Source organism: Podarcis pityusensis (genome assembly GCF_964106645.2).
Source record: "Podarcis pityusensis genome assembly, chromosome: 14".
Taxonomy (NCBI): domain Eukaryota; kingdom Metazoa; phylum Chordata; class Lepidosauria; order Squamata; family Lacertidae; genus Podarcis; species Podarcis pityusensis.
In genome coordinates, this window is record NC_138039.1 from 6,974,402 (window position 1) to 6,993,802 (window position 19,401).

The following is a 19,401-nucleotide window of genomic DNA, read 5'->3' on the forward strand; positions in this document are numbered from 1 at the left end:
GCTAAAGGATCCATAGATGGCCACCCAACCTCTGCTTAACTCCCCCCCCCCCAACCTTCCAAGGTCATCCGTTCCACTGTCAAACAGCTCTTGCCCTGAGAAGGTTCTTCCTAAGGTTTACTTGGAATCTCATTTCTTGTAACTTGAAGCCGTTGGTTCGAGTCCTACCCTCCAGAGCCGGAGAATACGAGCTTAACCTACCTCGCAGGGTCGTAAGGAGGATACAGCAAAACACACTGTGGGTGCATGCACAGCTCCTTGGAGGAGAGGCGGGCGATAGATGTTAACACAGGCCAAACGCCCAGTAATAAATTAAGTTAGTTGTATGCTGCGTTCTTTGATCTTTGCAAATAAAGCTTCTTTCCAGCCTCTGAGATGTGAGGAGGTGCCTGACAGTTTTTGACAGATGTGCTTGACTGTTGTGGACTCTCCTTCCTTCAAGGTTTCTAAGCCAAGGTTGGATGGCCGTCTGCCATGGACGCTTTAGCTGAGATTCCTGCATTGCAGCGGGTTGGACTAGATGACCCTCAGGGGTCCCTTCCAACTCTACGATTCTGCAATCATATCTGATCCAAGGTCCTCCAACAAGCTTCATGGCTCAGAAATCACTACATTTTAGCTGCCTTTCTCGGGTGGGTGGGTAGGTGGTTGGGTGCAGGGTGTTCGTTCTGTTTGACGTCTGATTCAAGCAGCAGCTGGACCTGCGCCTGTCTATTTAAATACAGATCTTAAAATGGCTATATTCCAGTGGAGAAAAACACACAGATATGCAACTATTTTTACAGACCTGCTGTCGTGTGCAGTTAGAGAAACCTCCCGTCCCAGAGCACAATGCAATCTCCCTCTGCCTCCCTTCCTTCAAATACACATTGTGTTTACATAGGAAGGCTGTCATTGCGGAACCACAATCCTATAGATAGCAAAGGGCCATCATAGCCCCCCCTTTTTCCCCCTATGGGGATGTGGCTTGGAATCACCTCTTGCAACTCTCTGTCTTCTCCTTACCTTATTAAAGGTAAAGGTAAAGGGACCCCTGACCATTAGGTCCAGTCGTGGACGACTCTGGGGTTGTGGTTTTCATCTCGCTTTATTGGCCGAGGGAGCCGGCGTACAGCTTCCAGGTCATGTGGCCAGCATGACTAAGCCCCTTCTGGCGAACCAGAGCAGCGCACGGAAACGCTGTTTACCTTCCCACCGGAGCGGTACCTATTTATCTACTTGCACTTTGAAGTGCTTTTGAACTGCTAGGTTGGCAGGAGCTGGGTCTGAGCAACAGGACCTCACCCCGTCACGGGGATTCGAACTGCCGACCTTCTGATCGGCAAGCCCTAGGCTCTGTGGTTTAACCCACAGCGGCACCCGCGTCCCTTCCTTACCTTATTAGAGGAACCCAAAATGTAAAGCAGCCTCACGTATCCCTCCCATTCAGAAACTTTGGGGAGTATTGCAATGCAAGAGATGGCATACACACAAACCCTTGGCCAGGGGTGTAAGAGGACTTCCCGTTGCAATTTCCTGGAAAGCAACCTTGAATTAATTTTGGAGATGCTGCTCTCGCTCTCGAGGGCCGTCTCCCAAAAGCTGGGAATGCAGGAGAGTCGGGTCGGAGAGCAGGAGCAAGCTATGTTGGAGTGCCGGCTCCAGCCGTCCCCCCCCCCCCCCCACGGCAATCAATACCACTCTGCTCGCAGAGGCATGACACCAGTGCGTGAAAGCTTGCACAGCAAGATTTCTGCATTTCGCAACAAGGTCACAGCTGCCCAGGGGAGATGAGAGGGAAATTGGCAAGAGGATGATGACACCCTCAAACAGTCCTGCTAACATCGATTCATTTGCCTGCCCTGGATGGGGTTTCACACACATGCATGCGCACAAAGACCCGAAGGAGCAGGTTTGCAATAGGGCTGGGGATATATATATATATGTATTCCAAAAGTGAACTCCGTATTGTGATATCGGTTTCATTATTTTGGATCCGGGTATATACTGCGAATCGTGATGTGTGTTCTGATGCTCCACAGCAGGGGTTAGGAAACTCGGGGCCCTCCAGACTTCTCTCTGTGGCCCTTGTGAGTCTCCCAGGCCACATGCATGCTCACCATCCCAACTGCATGCCCTCTGTGAATGCTTTGGACCAGCCAAAATGTTCCCTTGAGCTGCACTGATGCCTTGTGCCTGCCCGGGTGGAGGATGGAGAAACAGTTGTGTGTGTGTGTGTATGTGTGTAGATACCGCAGTTTTGCTTGGCTAGCATGTAGCCTGTTAAAGTACAAAGGAGGTTTTTTTTGTTTCTGTAGCTCTGCCCACTTTTGCCTCTGGCCCCACCCACCACGGCATGTGCCCCCCCCCCCAAGGTCACCAACAGGAAATGTGGTCTTTGAGCTTCCCTGCTGCTGCCATAGAATAAGCCCGGCTCTGCCATTGCCCTCTGGACATCTGGCCTCCCAGGTGCTGCTGCTTCCCAGCCTCCATTCATTCCCTTTGGAAGCCAGCGCTCTTGTCCTTGCCCTGCTGGAATGAATGGAGATGGCAAAGCTGTGAATCCCATCCATTGTCTTGTGTTCTTTGTGTGGCTTTTCTGTGTGTGTGTGTGTGTGTGTGTGTGTGTGTGTGGAGAGAGACTAGGGCAGCATAGAAAGTTCATTCCTGAAACGACATGCTTAGATGTTTGAAAATTTAGCCAGCCCTTTCTCTCAAAAAAAGGAAGAGGAAAAGAAAGCAAGTTTTTTTTTTTTAAAAAAATGGTACTATTTTGTCTCTTTTTTTGCATCCGGATGTAGGACTTGTGAAAAGTTCAGTCTCAGAAGCAGTCGCCTACCAGGTCGACTGTGGAGAACCTTTTTCAACATCTTCAACCATAAAAGCCAAACTCGTTTATGAAAGAATAGTTTGGGGTTTGTTTTGTTTTTAAAAAAGCAACGTATCTGGAAAAAACCAAAAGAATAGAGATAAAAAGAATGTACTTCCATAACCCTTTCTTAACTACCATTGTTCATATTATTTAATATGAACACTGCATGGAAATTTATGGCTGTAATTTAAAATTACAGTTTTTGTGCTGTTCTGCCAAATGGAAGGGAAAGGTGAAAAAATTTCGGCTGGTCCAAAGCATTCATGGAGGGCATACAGCTGGGATGGTGAGCATGCATGTGGCCTGGGAGACTCACAAGGGCCACAGAGAGAGGTCTGGAGGGCCCCGAGTTTCCTAACCCCTGCTGTGGAGCATCAGAACACACATCACGATTCGCAGTATATTCCCGGATCAAAAACGATGAAACTGATATCACGATACAGAGTTCACTTTTGGACAATATTTCTATATACGGTGGTACCTCGGGTTAAGAACTTAATTCATTCTGGAGGTCCGTTCTTAACCTGAAACTGTTATTAACCTGAGGTACCACTTTAGCTAATGGGGCCTCCCACTTCCGCTGCACCTCTGCCACGCGATTCAGCAGGGAACTCTTCAGACAAAGGGGCAGCGTCCATCTGCCTCAGTACTACCTACAGCGACAGGCAACTACTCTCTAGCGGGATCTTTCCAAACCATCCCTGAATCTGGAACCTCCTGCATGCCAGGTTGCGCCCCCTCAGGATTCTGTGCCCTAGGCCACGGCCCCCACCACCACCACGCTACGCCACTGTGCCAAATCCAAGCATGCTTTAACCTTGGGACTTTTGATTGTGGGGCCTGGGAGCCAGAGGAAGCTGGAGTCTCTTTTTGGTGAGGCGTGTAGGCCTTACCCAACTCGTTCTCCTCACTCCTCCTCTCCCCGCTGCCTGTCAGCTCCTGAATTTCTGCTGCAGAAGTCTTTGAGCAGGATCCCCGCCTGCAAGTTTAGGCCCACGGCCAGCTTGGGGTGCATCTGAAACCCTCTTTGCTCCTGGCATCCTCTGGCTTCCCTTTGCAGAAATTGTAACCGCAGCGAGCGAGGCTTGCAGCGCATGCTAGAATTCTGCCTCTGCAGCAATCTCTGGGTCCCTCCCTCTCTCCCTCTCGTTTTAGCAAGACAGTTTTTATTCTTGGTGCACCAAGAAGAGGCCTCTCTTAAAACCCTGCACACTCCCTTTCACCAATTCTTCCTTTCTTTGCCTCTTTTGTAAGAGTTCACAGGGGGGGGGGGGCGCGTCCTCCTCCAGCGAAAGCACTGCTTTGTTAACGCCTGGTTGCTGAACCACTCAATCCTTGAACTGGTTTGGTTTCAAGTCGGAAACCAGAATCGACCCTCCCCTTCCCTCTCCTTATTTGCCCCCGCGTACATATGGAAGGTTTCATTTTTGCACTTTGTGTGTGGGAGGAATTTATCCAACCTTTCTTCTAAGTGTTTTATTTTCGTTCCGTTTGCATACTGCCCTTCAATAAAGCAATCAAGTCAGATTGGATTGCAAACCGGAGAGTAAAAATACAATAAAGGGCATGGAGGAACCCGCAAGTTGAAGAATAAACGGAGCGGTAAAAAATCCATGCAGGTGTCGGAAAACCCTGGAAAATAGAAATCTGTGCCCAGGAATGAGGGACATTCAAGAAAAGGGCAGGCAATTAACCCTTCCTAGCAAGAGGCTTCAATAAAGAGGCCTCTAGATTATAACATGTGTATTAAAGCAACCCTTTAGCACTTATTCTCCTATGTTTCACCACTACCAGAGCTTAGATTGTAGGCTCTTCAGGGCAGAGACCCTTCTCTATGGACAGTCTATTCTGGAGTAGATCAGTTGAAAGCAAGTTACTTAGATGCATGGATTTCAGTGGGTCTCCACAAACACGCACCCGGGGCAATTAATTAATTAATTAATGCCCTGCCCATCTGGCTGGGTTTCCCCAGCAGCTCTGGGCGGCTCCAAACCGAATATTAAAAACACAATACCTCTGTACTTGCATTGTTCGGTAAATTGCCATAGGCTGATGGCATCTACTTCCGAGCCAAGTTCAAGGTCCTTGTATTAATTGACCAAGCCCTGAACAACTTAGGTCCAGGGTAGCTCAGGGACTGCTCGAACACTTATATCCAGTATGGTTTCAAATTGGGTGGGGGACTGTTTGTTGAGATTCCTGCATTGGAAGTGGTTGGACTAGATGACTCATGGGTCCCTTCCAACTCTACAATTCCAATAGTTCTATCCCATCTCAATCACTGAGCTCGCTTGCCAGTGCGTCATTCGTCCCCCGAGTTGGTGAGGCTCATTTGGCAGCAACAAGAAGCCGAGCCTTTAATGGCGTCGACTCAGTCTTGTGGAACTCTCTGCCAATGGAAATTCAACAGACACCTTCTGTTTCAACTTCTAACCGCCTGCTGAAAACTTTTCTGCTCAGCCTGTGCAAGCCATTAGCAATACATCGTTCCACAATGGTTAATTGATGTCTGTGTTTAACTTTTTAAATATGTTTTTTACTGCAATATTATACATATTTTTGTTGTGATTTAAAAAAAACGAAATAGCGGTATACAGTGGTACCTCGGGTTACAGACGCTTCAGGTTACAGACTCCGCTAACCCAGAAATAGTACCTCGGGTTAAGAACTTTGCTTCAGGATGAGAACAGAAATCGCACAGTGGTGTCGCGGTGGCAGCAGGAGGCCCCATTAGCTAAAGTAGTACCTCAGGTTAAGAACAATTTCAGGTTAAGAACAGACCTCCAGAACGAATTAAGTTCATAACCCGAGGTACCACTGTATAGACATTTTTAAAATAAAATAAAATGGCAACATACTAAGAATCGGAAGGAAAAACTAAAGGGGAGATCTTTGGGATACATGGCTGGTCAGTTAAAGAATGCAAGTTGGGCGGCTCCTTTTGCAGTTCTAAAACATCTGTAAGGCACCCAGTTGCGGAAGGCTGTGCTAAGTAATGGTTGGTTATCTATGGTTTGTTTTCGTCTTGTGAACCATGGTTTGCCATTATCTCTGTAACCAACAGCCTTGCTTAACCGTGGTTTGTTTGGCCATCCTGGGCCGGATGCTCACCAACCTAAAGAGGCGAAAGACAAATTAAGCTTTGAGGAAACAAGCCATTGTTTGATCACCTTGTTGGCTGAGCCCAAACCATGGTTGGCACAAATCACGGTGTGGTATTATGTGCAAACGCAGTCCGTATGCGGAGGCCTCTTCCAGCTGTCAGCTGTTTGTTTTCTTTCCTTCCCTAAAGCCAGCGGATGTGCACAGTTTGCCTGTTTAGCTGACCTGCTGGTGGGCTTGAAATGTTTGGATCCAGATGGGGCATCAGGCTGGGGAATTGCAGCTTTCCCCCCCTCCTGCCGCCCAACAGTGACACATCAGAGCCCCTTGGAGAGCTTTTAAAGACTGTTTCTCGTCACTTGGCAGCTCTTTGCTAAATATTAGCAGCTTTATGGCCGGTGGGTCCCTGTGGCTTTCGAGCCGTTGCCAGAGAGATGTTGAAAAACATCTCCAGTCTGTCTCCCACCAGCGAGGAATCTCTGTCCATCTGTTTTAACCCAGTGAATGGCAGACACTCTGGGGAGAATTAGGAGTCTTTATCCCGAAGACCATCCCTTCTTTAATTCCAGACAACGAAAAAGGAATTATCCTGTGCTGACCTAGTCGCGCCTTGGAGTTGCTGCCTTACTCTTCATTTCTGCACCAAATCTTCCATATTTACACCATGTAAAAGCACCATGTGAAGCACTCTTAGAATCATGGAATTGTAGAGCTGGAAAGGTTGCCAAAGGTCATCTAGTCCAACCCCCTGCGATGCAGCAATATGCAGCTGTCCCGTACAGGGAATCAAATTTGCAACCTTGGCATCATTAGAGCACCCCACTCTAACCAACAGAGCTAACTGCTTCAAACAGTTACAGCTTCCCCCAAAGGATTCTGGGAGCTGTAGTTTACCGGGTGCCTTTGTGCTTACTCCCACCCACCCAGTTTTCCTTCAGAATTGTGATGCATGCACAAATCCTGCTCCTTAACAACCGTTTGGAGCAGGAGGCGACAAAGCCCAGCATCAATGTTGAGCCAATTCTGGGGTGGGTTTTTTGTTTTTGTTTTATTGCGGCTGTAAATCTCAAAAAGCATTTCGCCCAATAAAACGAAGCTAATCCGCCTTGCGGCGGCCTTAGCGTTTAGGATGGGCACTGCGTGTGTGCTGGGGGTGAGCAGGAAACGCCAGACGTCTCTTGGTCTGAGCCTTTATAAGGAGAGGGATAATGCTCCCCATAGCATCTGCATGAGATCACGGACTTTCCTTTTGGACCCGGTTGACCTGATGGCAACACTGCCTTTTCAGGGTGCGGGTTTGCTACGGATTGTGCCCTCTGCAGTTATTGTGTCCTTTGGTAGCTGATCTTTTGCAGGAAAAACTCTGTTGTATCGAGCGTGCATGGAATCGACTGTAAGAGTGCCATCATAACGATGATAGATTAATTATGGGGCATGTATTGCGCTGGTTGGGACGCGGGTGGCGCTGTGGGTTAAACCACAGAGCCTAGATCAGAAGGTAGGCGGTTCGAATCCCCATGACGGGGTGAGCTCCCGTTGCTCGGTCCCAGCTCCTGCCAATCTAGCAGTTCGAAAGCACGTCAAAGTGCAAGTAGATAAATAGGTACCACTCCAGCGGGAAGGTAAACGGCGTTTCCGTGTGCTTCTCTGGTTCGCCAGAAGCTGCTTAGTCATGCTGGCCACATGACCCGGAAGCTGTACGCCGGCTCCCTCGGCCTATAGAGCGAGATGAGTGCCGCAACCCCAGAGTCGGTCTTGACTGGACCTAATGGTCAGGGGTCCCTTTACCTTTATTGCGCTGATAGGGGCCATGCAGAGGTTTGTTTTGGCCTGCTGACCCACATGTATGATGCTCCTCGTAGAACCATAAAGTTGGAAGGAACCACAAAGGTCATCTAGTCCAGCCCCCTTGCAATGTAGGAATCTCTTGCCCAACATGGGACTCAAACCCACGACCCTGAGATTAAGAGTCTCATTTTCTACCGACTGAGCTACCCAGAGGTTCTCTTCTTCCTCAAAGCTCTTTTCTTGTGTTTAAGCTGGATATCGTAATTTTATAAGGCCCCATCCACACCATGCATTTAAAGCAGTTTCATACCACTTTAAGCAGTCCTGTCTTTTCCCCAAAGAATGCTCGGAACAGTAGTTTGCTAAGCATGCTGAAAGTTTTTCGGAGATCCCCATTCCCCTGCCAGAGCTGCAACCTCAGGAGTGGCTTAATGATCAGGGGATTGTGGGAATTGTAGTTCTGTGAGGACTGCAGCCCATTTCCTCTCCTCCTCCTCCTACCAACTCTCAGCCTCTTAACAAACTACAGTTCCCATAATTCATTGGGGGAAGCTGTGGCAGGAAGAAAGTATTTTCAGATAAAAAAGTATCTCAGCTTGCAAGCTCATTGTCCAAACACCTGAAAATCCAGCCTCATTTATTGAACTGATACTTGTTATACCCTTAACGGGTCCTGATGCCCTGCAAGCACCAGAGAAACCTGTACTGGACAAACTGATCTGTGCTTTGGACACGAGAAGTGGCAGCTGGAACACCTCTGAGCATACGCAGAGTGCCTTTTCCTCTCTTGCTCCTGAACAGCTTCAGTTGGTTCCTTCATCCTTGGGGCCAGGGGATGTGGCTATAGGGCAGACTTCCTACCAGGACTGTCTGGGGTGGGCATAGGCAAACTACGCCCCTCCAGATGTTTTTTTTAAAAAATAATATTTATTAAAATTTCACAAGAAAAAAACCACATTAATGAAGAGAAAATTAACAATAAAAAGAAAAAATACAAAGGAAAAAAGGAAAAAACAATTAAAAACAATTTCATCTTTTCCTCACTTCTTTTACATTTACTTGTTTCTCGGACCTCCTCTTGCCTCCCTCTTTTGTATTCTAATGAAATATGTTAATCCAACAATTCCTTTCCCTCCTTTTTAATCCTAATCTTTAATCTTGATATAATATAACTTTAAATTTTAGATTTTACATATTAAAACCAATTTTTCCATATTCTTTTAGCCTGTACAGCTAGAAACCCCTTAACTTCAATCCAACATCATTCTAACATTCATTAATTTTGCAATATTTCTGTAAATAGTCTTTGAATTTCTTCCAATCTTCTTCCACCGACTCTTCTCCCTGGTCACGGATTCTGCCAGTCATTTCCGCCAATTCCATGTATTCCATCATTTTCATCTGCCATTCCTCCAGGGTAGGAGGAATGGGTAGATCTTGTGTCTTCCAATACTTTGCAGTGAGTATTCTTGCTGCTGTTGTAGCATACATAAAGAAAGTTCTGTCCTTTTTTAACACCGATTGGCCGACTATGCCCAGGAGAAAGGCCTCTGGTCTGCAACTCCCATCATCCCTAGCTAGCAGGACCAGTGGTCAGGGATGATGGGAATTGTAGTCCCAAACATCTGGAGGGCTGGAGTTTGCCTATGCCTGGTCTGGGGGGAAAGCCAAAATTTTAAGCAATCCACGCTACCCTAGGACAGGCATGGGGGGTGGGGAGATGAACCCGTGAGAAAGTTCAGGGGTTCTTGCAGCCCCGCTGCCGCTAATGCTATTGTTCATACTTAAAGAAGCAATGCCTAATTGCAGCCCTGGACTGCCTATCGGGGGGAAGACATGGGGAGGATCAAGGATTTTTATAATGTAGTGACTCGCGTCTCTTTCTGATCTTTCCCTGCTGTCTGAGCCCCTTTCTAGACCCTGAACTTTCCTGTAGCCAGGCCAGCTTGAGACGAAACATTTTTGGGGGTGGGGAAGGTGCGATTATAATATAATATTATAATAATTATATTATTATATTATATTATATTATATTATATTATATTAGTATAAAATGTGGAGGATATGGGTTGTACAGAGAACTTTACTGTTTGTGCAACTGTAAAAGTGTCAGAGAGAAGTTGTTCTTGGCTCAAAAACTTACAAATGGTATGCCAGGGTTGCATCCATGCTCCCTATGAAAAGCGCATTAAGGGCGGTATCCAGCCCCCTCGTCCCACCAGCATGGAAATTCCTGTTTGTGCAATGCAACTTGCCCATACCCAAATTTTCTCCTGTGGGTTTGGGGACCCCTAAAACAAATTTAAGAGGTGCACAGGAGAGGAGAGGGGGGAAAGTCCTCTCCAAGTGGAAATCCTTGTTAGTTGATGCTGCGTGCAGGACTTTTTAAGGGCTTCCGTGAGCTCAGCTGAGAAGGGAGCCTGTCGCTTCTCTGAATGATCCCCTGCTTTGGCGTTTGCCTCCCTCCAAGTCAGCTGCTGATGGGTGTGTGGCATGGTTAGAAATTAGCCAGGCGCCAGGTGCCTTTTGCGACTAGATCGGGTCCAGTTGCGACCACGTGGAGATCTCTGGGTGTCAGGGTAACGACAGACGTCCCCATCTGGCTAGCTCCTCCAGCTTTCTTAAGCAGCTTAATTATTGCATTTTTATCCCACCTTTATCTCCAAGGGTTGCATGGTCCCCCCCCCCATGAATCCCTACGATGACAGCCTCTGGGAGGTAGGTTAAGAGGCTGGTGTGTGGCTGTGTGATCACACAATGCAATTATTTCGTGGGGGGGAACCCACCCCCATTCAGAGGAGGCTTCTGTCGTCTCTTTATGATCCCCCGTTCTCATCTTGCGCTCTTTGAATCCACCTGTGATGGGTGATCTGTGATCCATTCTCGCCTGGTTCGAGGACTCAGCGGAACAACCTGCCTTGACCTTCTGGACGTGCCTAAAAGCTAGAGGGCAGGTTGAGTCCCCGTCCAAAACACGTCCTTCAAAATCCAGGCCAGAGAGAGAACCGTTGAATTCTCCCTTCTGTGCACGGTTCGCTGCTCTGAAATGTGTGCCGCTGTCGCTTGTGGAGCAGAGAGCTGGCCCGGCTCTTTGAAAACTAGGTCACCATCAACATGGAAAACAAAAGCAACAATTTCGTGCCTGCAAGTGAAAGGAGAACTGCGATGTGGGACAGAGTGCAGGGCCCACGTCTACGCCACGTTTAGAGCAGCAATGGCTAGCAACCCTGAAGCAGAAAACTTGGTTCAAAGATCCAAATTATTCCCCAAGAAAATGCAGCTCCCGTAGAAATGGTGCTAATTGTGCTAACGCTCTTCTGGTTCCTTTCCTTTCATGCCTTTGCGATGTTTGAACTGCTTTGCATAATGTTTTTTGTTTTGCTTGCTTGGGGAAATTCAGGGATCTGCAGCTTCTTCTCAGGCTGTCCACCTTCAGCTTCTGAGATGAACAGACCTTGCTCACCCCCAAATAAACCTTCCAATTTCAAGAAACTTGGTTTGTGTGTCCTCGTTTTTAAAGCAAGAGCTCACCCTTCCTGGGAAGCTGGGCTTTGTTTCTACTTCTGTAATAATAATAGTAATAAAAATCATAATTATTATAATTACTGGTACTATTAATTAACTGACCTTCACCCTGAGGTTGCAGTACGGGTGACACCATTAGAACACAATATTAAAAACAGTCTAAACCAGGGGTCAGCAAACTTTTTTCAGCAGGAGGTCGGTCCACTGTCCCTCAGACCTTGGGCGGGGGGAGACTATATTTGAAAAGGAAAAAAAAAAAAGAACGAATGCCTATGCCCCACAAATAACCCACAGATGCATTTAAAATAAAAGGACACATTCTACTAATGTAAGAACACGCTGATTCCCAGACCGTCCACGGGCCAGATTTAGAAGGCGATTGGGTCGGATCTGGCCCCCGGGCCTTAGTTTGCCTAAGTAAAGGTAAAGGACCCCTGACCATTAGGTCCAGTCGTGACTGACTCTGGGGTTGCGGCGCTCATCTTACTTTATTGGCCGAGGGAGCCGGCGTACAGCTTCCGGATCATGTGGCCAGCATGACTAAGCCGCTTCTGGCGAACCAGAGCAGCGCACGGAAACGGCGTTTACCTTCCCGCTGGAGCGGTACCTATTTATCTACTTGCACTTTGGCGTGCTCTCAAACTGCTAGGTTGGCAGGAGCAGGGACCGAGCAACGGGAGCTCACTCCGTCGCGGGGATTTGAACTGCCGACCTTCTGTGGTTTAACCCACAGCGCCACCCACGTCCCTTTTAGTTTGCCTACCCATAGTCTAAACCAAGTTACAATCACAGAATGGAGCTGGGTCCTAAAATCAAAAACCAGGGCGACATGGTATGTATTCAGCATTCGCCAGAATCTGGATAGTGAAGGTGCCCAGCGCATCTCTTTGGGGAAGTAATTCCACATCTTAGGGGCTGCCACAGAGAAGGCCCTGTCCCGGGGTGCCACCACCCCAAATCTCGTGAGGGAGGTGCAACTGTTTTGCTGTTTGCTGCCCTGGGTTCTATCAGGAAGAAGGGCAGGATCGATGTTTAATAAAGAGTGTTTGCCGCCGCAAGCGATTGTCAGTGTCTACTACTCCCAACTGGTAAATGTAGCCTCCTTGTCCAGGAGCACTCTATCTCCAAATAACCAATACCTGCATCAGTTGGGAGAAGTCTGTAGCCTTCGCAACTTGGACTTCTCATGGGGGCATCCAGTTGCCCTCTGCCTAAAGCAAGACGCTCTTTGAGCTGTTCCAGCAGGACTCTCTCTGATACAGGTAACGCGCAGTTGGGGAGGAAGGGGCCTGGTAGAAGCTTGGATTGCAGCTCTTCCCGTGTGTCTCTCTCTTCCTTGACTCTATGCTTGCCTCAGATACGGAGCTCCTGGCGTGGAGTTCACAGGCCTACATAGGGAAACGGCGACGGTCACCCAGATGCACTTTCTACCTGGACAGGTAAAATAATGGCAACTTTTGCCCCCACCTTGATGCTGCTTGCAGTTTGATACCCCCTGCCTATAGGTATTAGGCAGCCAACTGCATTGTATTGTTTTTGACCTCGTTGGGAACTTTTCGTGGTGGGGGGGGGTGCAAAGTCAAAACACTGAAACGGCAGAGCAGGCCAGTTTCTCAAAGACAATCGAGAATAATAGTGCCTGTCTTATATCTCAGGTTCTTCAAATGCTAGGAACTTAATTGGAGTGCCGTTAAAGAGGGGAAAGGCAGCAAAAGCCCGGAAGAGAATTTGTGGTGCCCAGCTTAAGAGATTTAGACAAATCTGTGTCTAATGGCTGTCTAGCCATAATGGCTGTGCTCTGCCAACACGGTCAGAGTCAGCGGTGCTTCTTAACACCAGTTGCAGGAACTTGCCCTTGTGCTCGGATCCTGCTTGTAGACATGCCACAGACATCTGGTTGGCTGCTGTGAAAAGAGGGTGCTGGCGTATAAATGGGCCATTGGCCTGAGCTAGCCAGGTCGTCTTCTGTTCTTAACTACACACTTAGATGGCTTTCCTTTCTTTTCCAGGGCCGGCTGCTGTCTCTCCTTGACGACAACACCCTCCACCTGTGGGAGATTTACCAGAAAGATGGCTACTCTCACTTGGAGGAGACCCATAGCTATGTCCTCCCCGGACGTCCAGGGTTCGACACCGCTAAGTACTCATAGCTTGCTTGCCTCCTTTTTCCTCCTTTTTGGGGCGCTGTGGGTTCTTGGGAGATGATCCCCTGAGAAGATGCAGGGACCGCTTTAGCGATCTCATAGATTACTCAGCATCTAGAGGATCCCTCCTTTCCGTCTTAGCCGCCACCTGCCTTCCTGCTTCGTGAGCTGTCTCCCAGTGCCAGCTCTGCTGTTAGACAAAGTGAGGCAGCTCCTAAAGCTCCCCAAGATTGTTCGCCTCTGTTGAGAGTAGGTCTACACGATACCTGTTTTTCAACATTGCGATATATCACCAGCTAAACATCGCAATATACATTTGTACCTTTGTTTTCGAACAGCTTAGTTCTCGAACATTTTGGCTTCCAAACACTGCAAACCTGGAAGTGAGTGTTTTAGTTTGCAAACTATTTTTGGAAGCTGAACGTCCAACGGGGCTGCTCTTTGGTTTCCGAACATTTTGGAAGTCGAATGGACTTCCAGAACGGATTTCATTCAACTTCTGTGGTACGACTGTACTGATATCTAAGGGTGGAGCTATGTAGAGATTTTGGCTGGCTTCACGGTTTTCCTCGCATCATGATTTTTGCATAGCACACACAATCACATTATGATTCATGATGTATTGCCAGGTCGAAAATTATGAAACCGTTATCACGATATGGATTTTAATTGGTTTTGGACGATATGTCGCCCAGCCCTAGTTGAGAGTATATGCTACATGGCCACCTCCCAGCCTCCAAACTGTCTGTGGGTGCAGTGGGGACGGCTGTCCCATCAACAGCGGCCAAGTGAGAGTCATCTTCCAGTCCGATTGGACTCTGTACATGGAATACAGATGAGGCATCATTGTGTCCTTTGCTTTGGGTGGTGGCAGAACCGCCTCAGTCCTGTATACCCGAAGTAACGTCTCCACCCACATCGTTCAGCCTGGACACTGAGGTCCAGCGCTGAGGGCCTTCTGGTGGTTCCCTCGCTGTGAGAAGCGAGGTTACAGGGAACCAGGCAGAGGGCCTTCTCGGTGGTGGCACCCGCCCTGTGGAACACCCTCCCATCAGATGCCAAGGAAATAAACAACTACAGTCGTACCTCTACTTACGTATCCCTCTGGATAAGGAATCTTCGGGATACGGCCACGGCCAACCCGGAAGTGTATACTTTCGGGTTTCGCCGCACACGCATGCGCAGAAGTGCTCAATCGCGCCACATGTGTGCGCAGAAGTGTGCCTCTATTTACATAATTTTCGGGGTGCTAACGGATTCCCGGAACAAATTAATTTCGTATCTGGAGGGTCCACTGTACCTGACTTTTAGAAGACATCTGAAGGCAACTCTGTTTAGGGAAGTTTTTAATGTTTGATGTTTTATCATGTTTTTAATATTCTGTTGGGAGCCGCCCAGATGGGCGGGTTATAATTTAATTATTATAATTATTATTCTTAATTATTATTTGTGCAAGACCTGCTCCTGCCATGGCAAAATTAGAGGGCAGAGATGAGAACAGGCAAATCGAAATAATAGTAGTAGTAGTAGTAGTAGTAGTAGTAGTGGTAGTAAAATTCTACCCCGCCACTCTGGGCAGCTTACCATACGTATTAAAACATAGTTAAACATCAAACATTAAAAACTTCCAGAAACAGGGCTGCCTTCAGATGTCTTCTAAAAGTGGCATAGCTCTTTATCTCCTTGACATCTGAAGGGAGGGTGTTCCACATGGAGGGCGCCACTACCGAGATGGAAGCAAGACAGTTGAGCTTTTGCGCAGAGGTAAATTTCAGACGCTGTGGTCTAAACCACTGAGCCTAGGACTTGCCGATCAGAAGGTTGGCGGTTTGAATCCCCATGACGGGGTGAGCTCCCGTTGCGCAGTCCCTGCTCCTGCCAACCTAGGAGTTCAAAAGCACGTCCAAGTGCAAGTAGATAAATAGGTACCGCTCCGGCGGGAAGGTAAACAGTGTTTCCGTGCGCTGCTCTGGTTCGCCAGAAGCGGCTTAGTCATGCTGGCCGCATGACCCAGAAGCTGTACGCCGGCTCCCTCGGCCAATAAAGCGAGATGAGTGCCGCAACCCCAGAGTCGGTCACGACTGGACCTAATGGTCAGGGGTCCCTTTACCTCTCAGCAGAAATTAACAAACTACATATCCCAAGATTATTTGGGAGAACCTTACCTTAAATTTCAGACAGAACTGCCATCAAGTAGACCTATGGTGGTAGAATGTCTGCCTTGTTCAATCCCATGTTCAATCCCCAGCCTCCCCTTATACCTTGGAGAGCTGCTGCCAGCTAGTGCAGGCAGTATAAGGCCTCTTCCTCTGTTCCTGTGTCCAAAACCCAATGCTCTGGGAACAAGCAAGGGTTTGTCAAGCACATTCCAGCTTCTGCTCTCACTCTGCACGTGCGAGGGAGCCGCAAAAAGGACTAGCCGCTTACCACGTGCGGTGACTTTGCACCCTTCGCTGGCGCCGGCTTCCCTCTCCTGGTTTTGTCTCCCAGCATCTGTAAGCTTGCATCTCTCGCAAGCAGGTGTCCGCTGCTCTGTGGTCTCTGCTTATCGGGTCCGAGGCTCTGAGCTGGCGGCGTGACTTTAAAAAAGCATCATGGGAGAGGGAAGAAGAACAGCTTTCTCTCGGGCTTCTCTGCTTGGGTGTGCGGCCTGTCAATCTTCTTTAAACGGCTGCCTGGTGGCGGTGGGTGGACAGCATTTGCTACTGGTGCGCAGACTTTCTCCTTGAAATGTGTTGGCTCTTTTGGGGGTGTTGACTATTCAGATTGGTTTTCCATTTGTGGGTGTGTGCAGTCAAGGACGGTGGTTTTCCAGCCGTGTTTCTGCCATCAGAAATGCGAAACTAGCTTCCCAAGCCATCAGAATCTCAGGAGATTGCAGGGCACAGGGGGGTTTCCGTGCTTGGCTTTGACCAGGCATAGGTAAACTCGGCCCTCCAGATGTTTTGGGACTACAACTCCCATCATCCCTAGCTTACAGGACCAGTGGTCAGGAATGATGGGAATTGTAGTCCCGAAACATAGTTTGCATATTCCTGGCTTTGACTGTTGCAGTGGAAAGACCCCAAGGACCCAGGTGTAGTGCCCCATGCGAAGGGAGCGGGTACTTTTTGTTTTTATTTGCAAAAATACCTGTGCTGCAAACATCAACAATAAAGCTGCATTTGCAAAACTAGTACAGGGGTCTCCTGTACGCCTGTACTAGTACGCCAGGGCTACCTTCCCGGGCACTACGCGTAAACGTGAAATCGCCTATACAGTTGCACCTTGGTTTTCGAACAGCTTAGTTCTCGAACGTTTTGGCTCCTGAACACTGCAAACCCGGAAGTGACTGTTCTGGTTTGCAAACTATTTTTGGAAGCCAAGCGTCCGAAGCGGCTTCTGCGGCTTCCGATTGGCTGCAGGAAGCTCCTGCAGCCAATCAGAAGCAGCACTTTGGTTTCCAAACGTTTTGGAAGTCTAACGGAAGTCGACTTCCGAGGTATGACTGTAGTGGACGACACCATCTAAAAAGCCAAACTCCACCAAAAATCAATAAAAATCTCCCGAAGTCCACCGCAGTCACTCTCTCCAAACATCTTTTTCTCAAACTCCCAACTCTCCACAGGCTTCAAAGGTTGGCGTAAAGGTCGGCTCTTTTCATGCCTCTGTGCCGTTTAAATAGATTTATTTAATTATTTCCTGGCACCGCACAGGAGACAAATGCACGTGAGTGGGGAGATACCTATATAAGCTGCAACACAAATCAGTAGAAGGGTCTCAGGGTAGCGGGATCCCTCCTTAGGGAAAGACTGGGTGAGCAGATGAGTCTTCTGCAGGTGCCTAAATGTCAGCACTGTAAGTGCCTGCCTGTTCTTTCTGGGAACACATTCCCTAAGGGTGCCACCACCCTTAAGGCCCTGGTCTTTGTGGGCGCAAGACAAATCTCGGGGGCAAGCAGCCTTACTGAGAGCACCTCTCCCTAGGATTGAAATGGCAGGGCAGGGGTGTGATGACGCAAGGCATTCCTGGAGGTAACTTTGGAACTCGCTTCCTTGGCAAATGCCCATGGTGAGAGGGTGTCCCAGAACACCTTGGAAAACCATTGGCCTGGCGATTGAGCAAGGATGGCTCCTGATCACTCTCTTCTTCCTGACAGCTCCCCTCCCAGCATCACCCGGGTGACGGTCATCTTGCTGCGGTCAAGCTGTGACGTGGCCTACCTCGGCACGGAAGGGGGTGGCATCTACTTCCTGGAACTTCCCGGCTTGACGCTGCAGGAGGACAGGACTCTGTACCAAGACGAAGTCCTGCAGAGGTGAGCTCGCCCCAGTGATGCATCCGAAAGGGTGGGGAATGCAGTTCTCAGAGTGGAAAGGAAATAGGGGTCTTTCCTAACAACTCTTAGCACCTTTAACAAACTACAGCTCCCAGAATTCCTTGGGGGGAGCCATGACTGCTTGAAGTGGCATCATAGTGCTTCAAATGTATGGTACGGATGCGGCCTAAGTCGAAGTATGAGACTTCTTACCGCACATCAGTGTAATGTACCATGTTCATATGGTGTGGTTGTTGTATTTTTAAAAAGCAATAAAAATATTTGAAAAGAAGGGCTCGATGACTCACAGGGTCCCTTCCATGCCTGAAATTCTATTGATCTGTTGTTCTCTGTCCCTGCCTTTTCATCCTGCAGCGTCCCTGAAGACTACCGATGTGGGAAGGCGCTTGGTCCGGTGGAATCTCTGCAGGAACACCCCAAAGATCCTGCCAAGATCCTGATTGGCTACAGCAGAGGCTTGATGGTTCTTTGGGATGGAAACATGAGGGAAGCTGAGCACCTCTTTCTGGGCAACCAGGTAACTCTTTTTCTTTCGTTTTTTGGAATTTTTAAAATATCCCGTCTTTCTCTCTCTAAGGAGCTCATGTTGGCATCCGTGCTTCTCCCCAGTCTCATTTAATCCCCACCACAACCCTGTGAGGTAGGCTAGAGGCAGTGGCTGGCCCCCAAGGCCATGCCCAGTGAACTTTATGGCCGAGTGGGAGATTTGAACCCGGGTCTCCCAGGTCCCCGGCTAATTAACATTCTATGTCCTTTCAAATGGGGGTGGGGGAGGGGTTACTGTTTTGTTCTTCTATTTTTTGCATTTGCGTTTTGTATTTTTAGGCTGTTCTTCATCCGAAGATCTCAGGGTGGCATGCAGATTAATTAAATAAAATATACGAATAATAAAATGCCGATGACCCGCCCCCACCCCCCCGCTCTAACACGTTCTCTCCCCCTCTGCACTGACCGTTCTGTTGTCCAGAGGCCTTTTTGCCCTTCCCTCTCTCTCTCTTTCTCGCCATTGTGCGTGTCCCAAATGCTTCAGGCCTCACGTTTTGGGTTTCCGTCTTTTGCAGCAGCTGGAGAGCCTCGGATGGGAGCGGAGCGGCCAGACGGTTGTGAGTTCTCACAGTGACGGAGGCTACGCCGTGTGGCCGGTGACGGGCGGCTCGCCAAAGACCCTGCAGCCGGCCACCTCCACTATCCCTTACGGTGAGGCTAATGGCTATAGGACCTCTATCGGCGCTTGGTCCAGGCTCTATATCCAGGGAACTTCAGTGTAAAAAAGGGGGAGACCCTCCTTGATGCACATGTCAAAATCACTAACTGTGGTGGAAAAGTGGTGAAAGACTGTGACTCATGCAATTTGATGTTTTGCATTGTTGGGAGCCGCCCAGAGTGGCTGGGGCAACCCATTCAGATGGGCGGGATATAAGTTGTTTGTTGTTGTTGTTGTTGTTGTTGTTGTTGTTGTTGTTGTTTTTTAGTATTTCCATTTATCTCCCACCTTTTATTAAAAGCTCTCAGGGTGTACAACATTAGAAACTGGCAGCAGAAGCTGGTCTATTAGGGTAATTGGAAGCGACCCTGAGGGTCATCTAGTCCAACCCCCTGCAATGCAGGAATCTCAACACATGGTCCCCCATCCAGTTTGAAACCATCCCAGAACCTGCTTAGCTTTGCAAATG

The 19,401-nt window shown here is 48.5% G+C and overlaps 1 protein-coding gene across 1 annotated transcript in view; it reads left to right on the forward strand.

Annotated features, from left to right (window-relative positions):
* LLGL1 (LLGL scribble cell polarity complex component 1) overlaps positions 1-19,401 on the forward strand; it is an 81,254-nt gene that overhangs the window by 36,215 nt on the left and 25,638 nt on the right. The window contains exons 3-7 of the mRNA XM_080981322.1: positions 12,624-12,705; positions 13,276-13,406; positions 17,549-17,707; positions 18,083-18,245; positions 18,790-18,992. Coding sequence (XP_080837448.1) covers positions 12,624-12,705; positions 13,276-13,406; positions 17,549-17,707; positions 18,083-18,245; positions 18,790-18,992 — 738 coding nt within the window. The remainder of the gene's footprint in view (positions 1-12,623; positions 12,706-13,275; positions 13,407-17,548; positions 17,708-18,082; positions 18,246-18,789; positions 18,993-19,401) is intronic.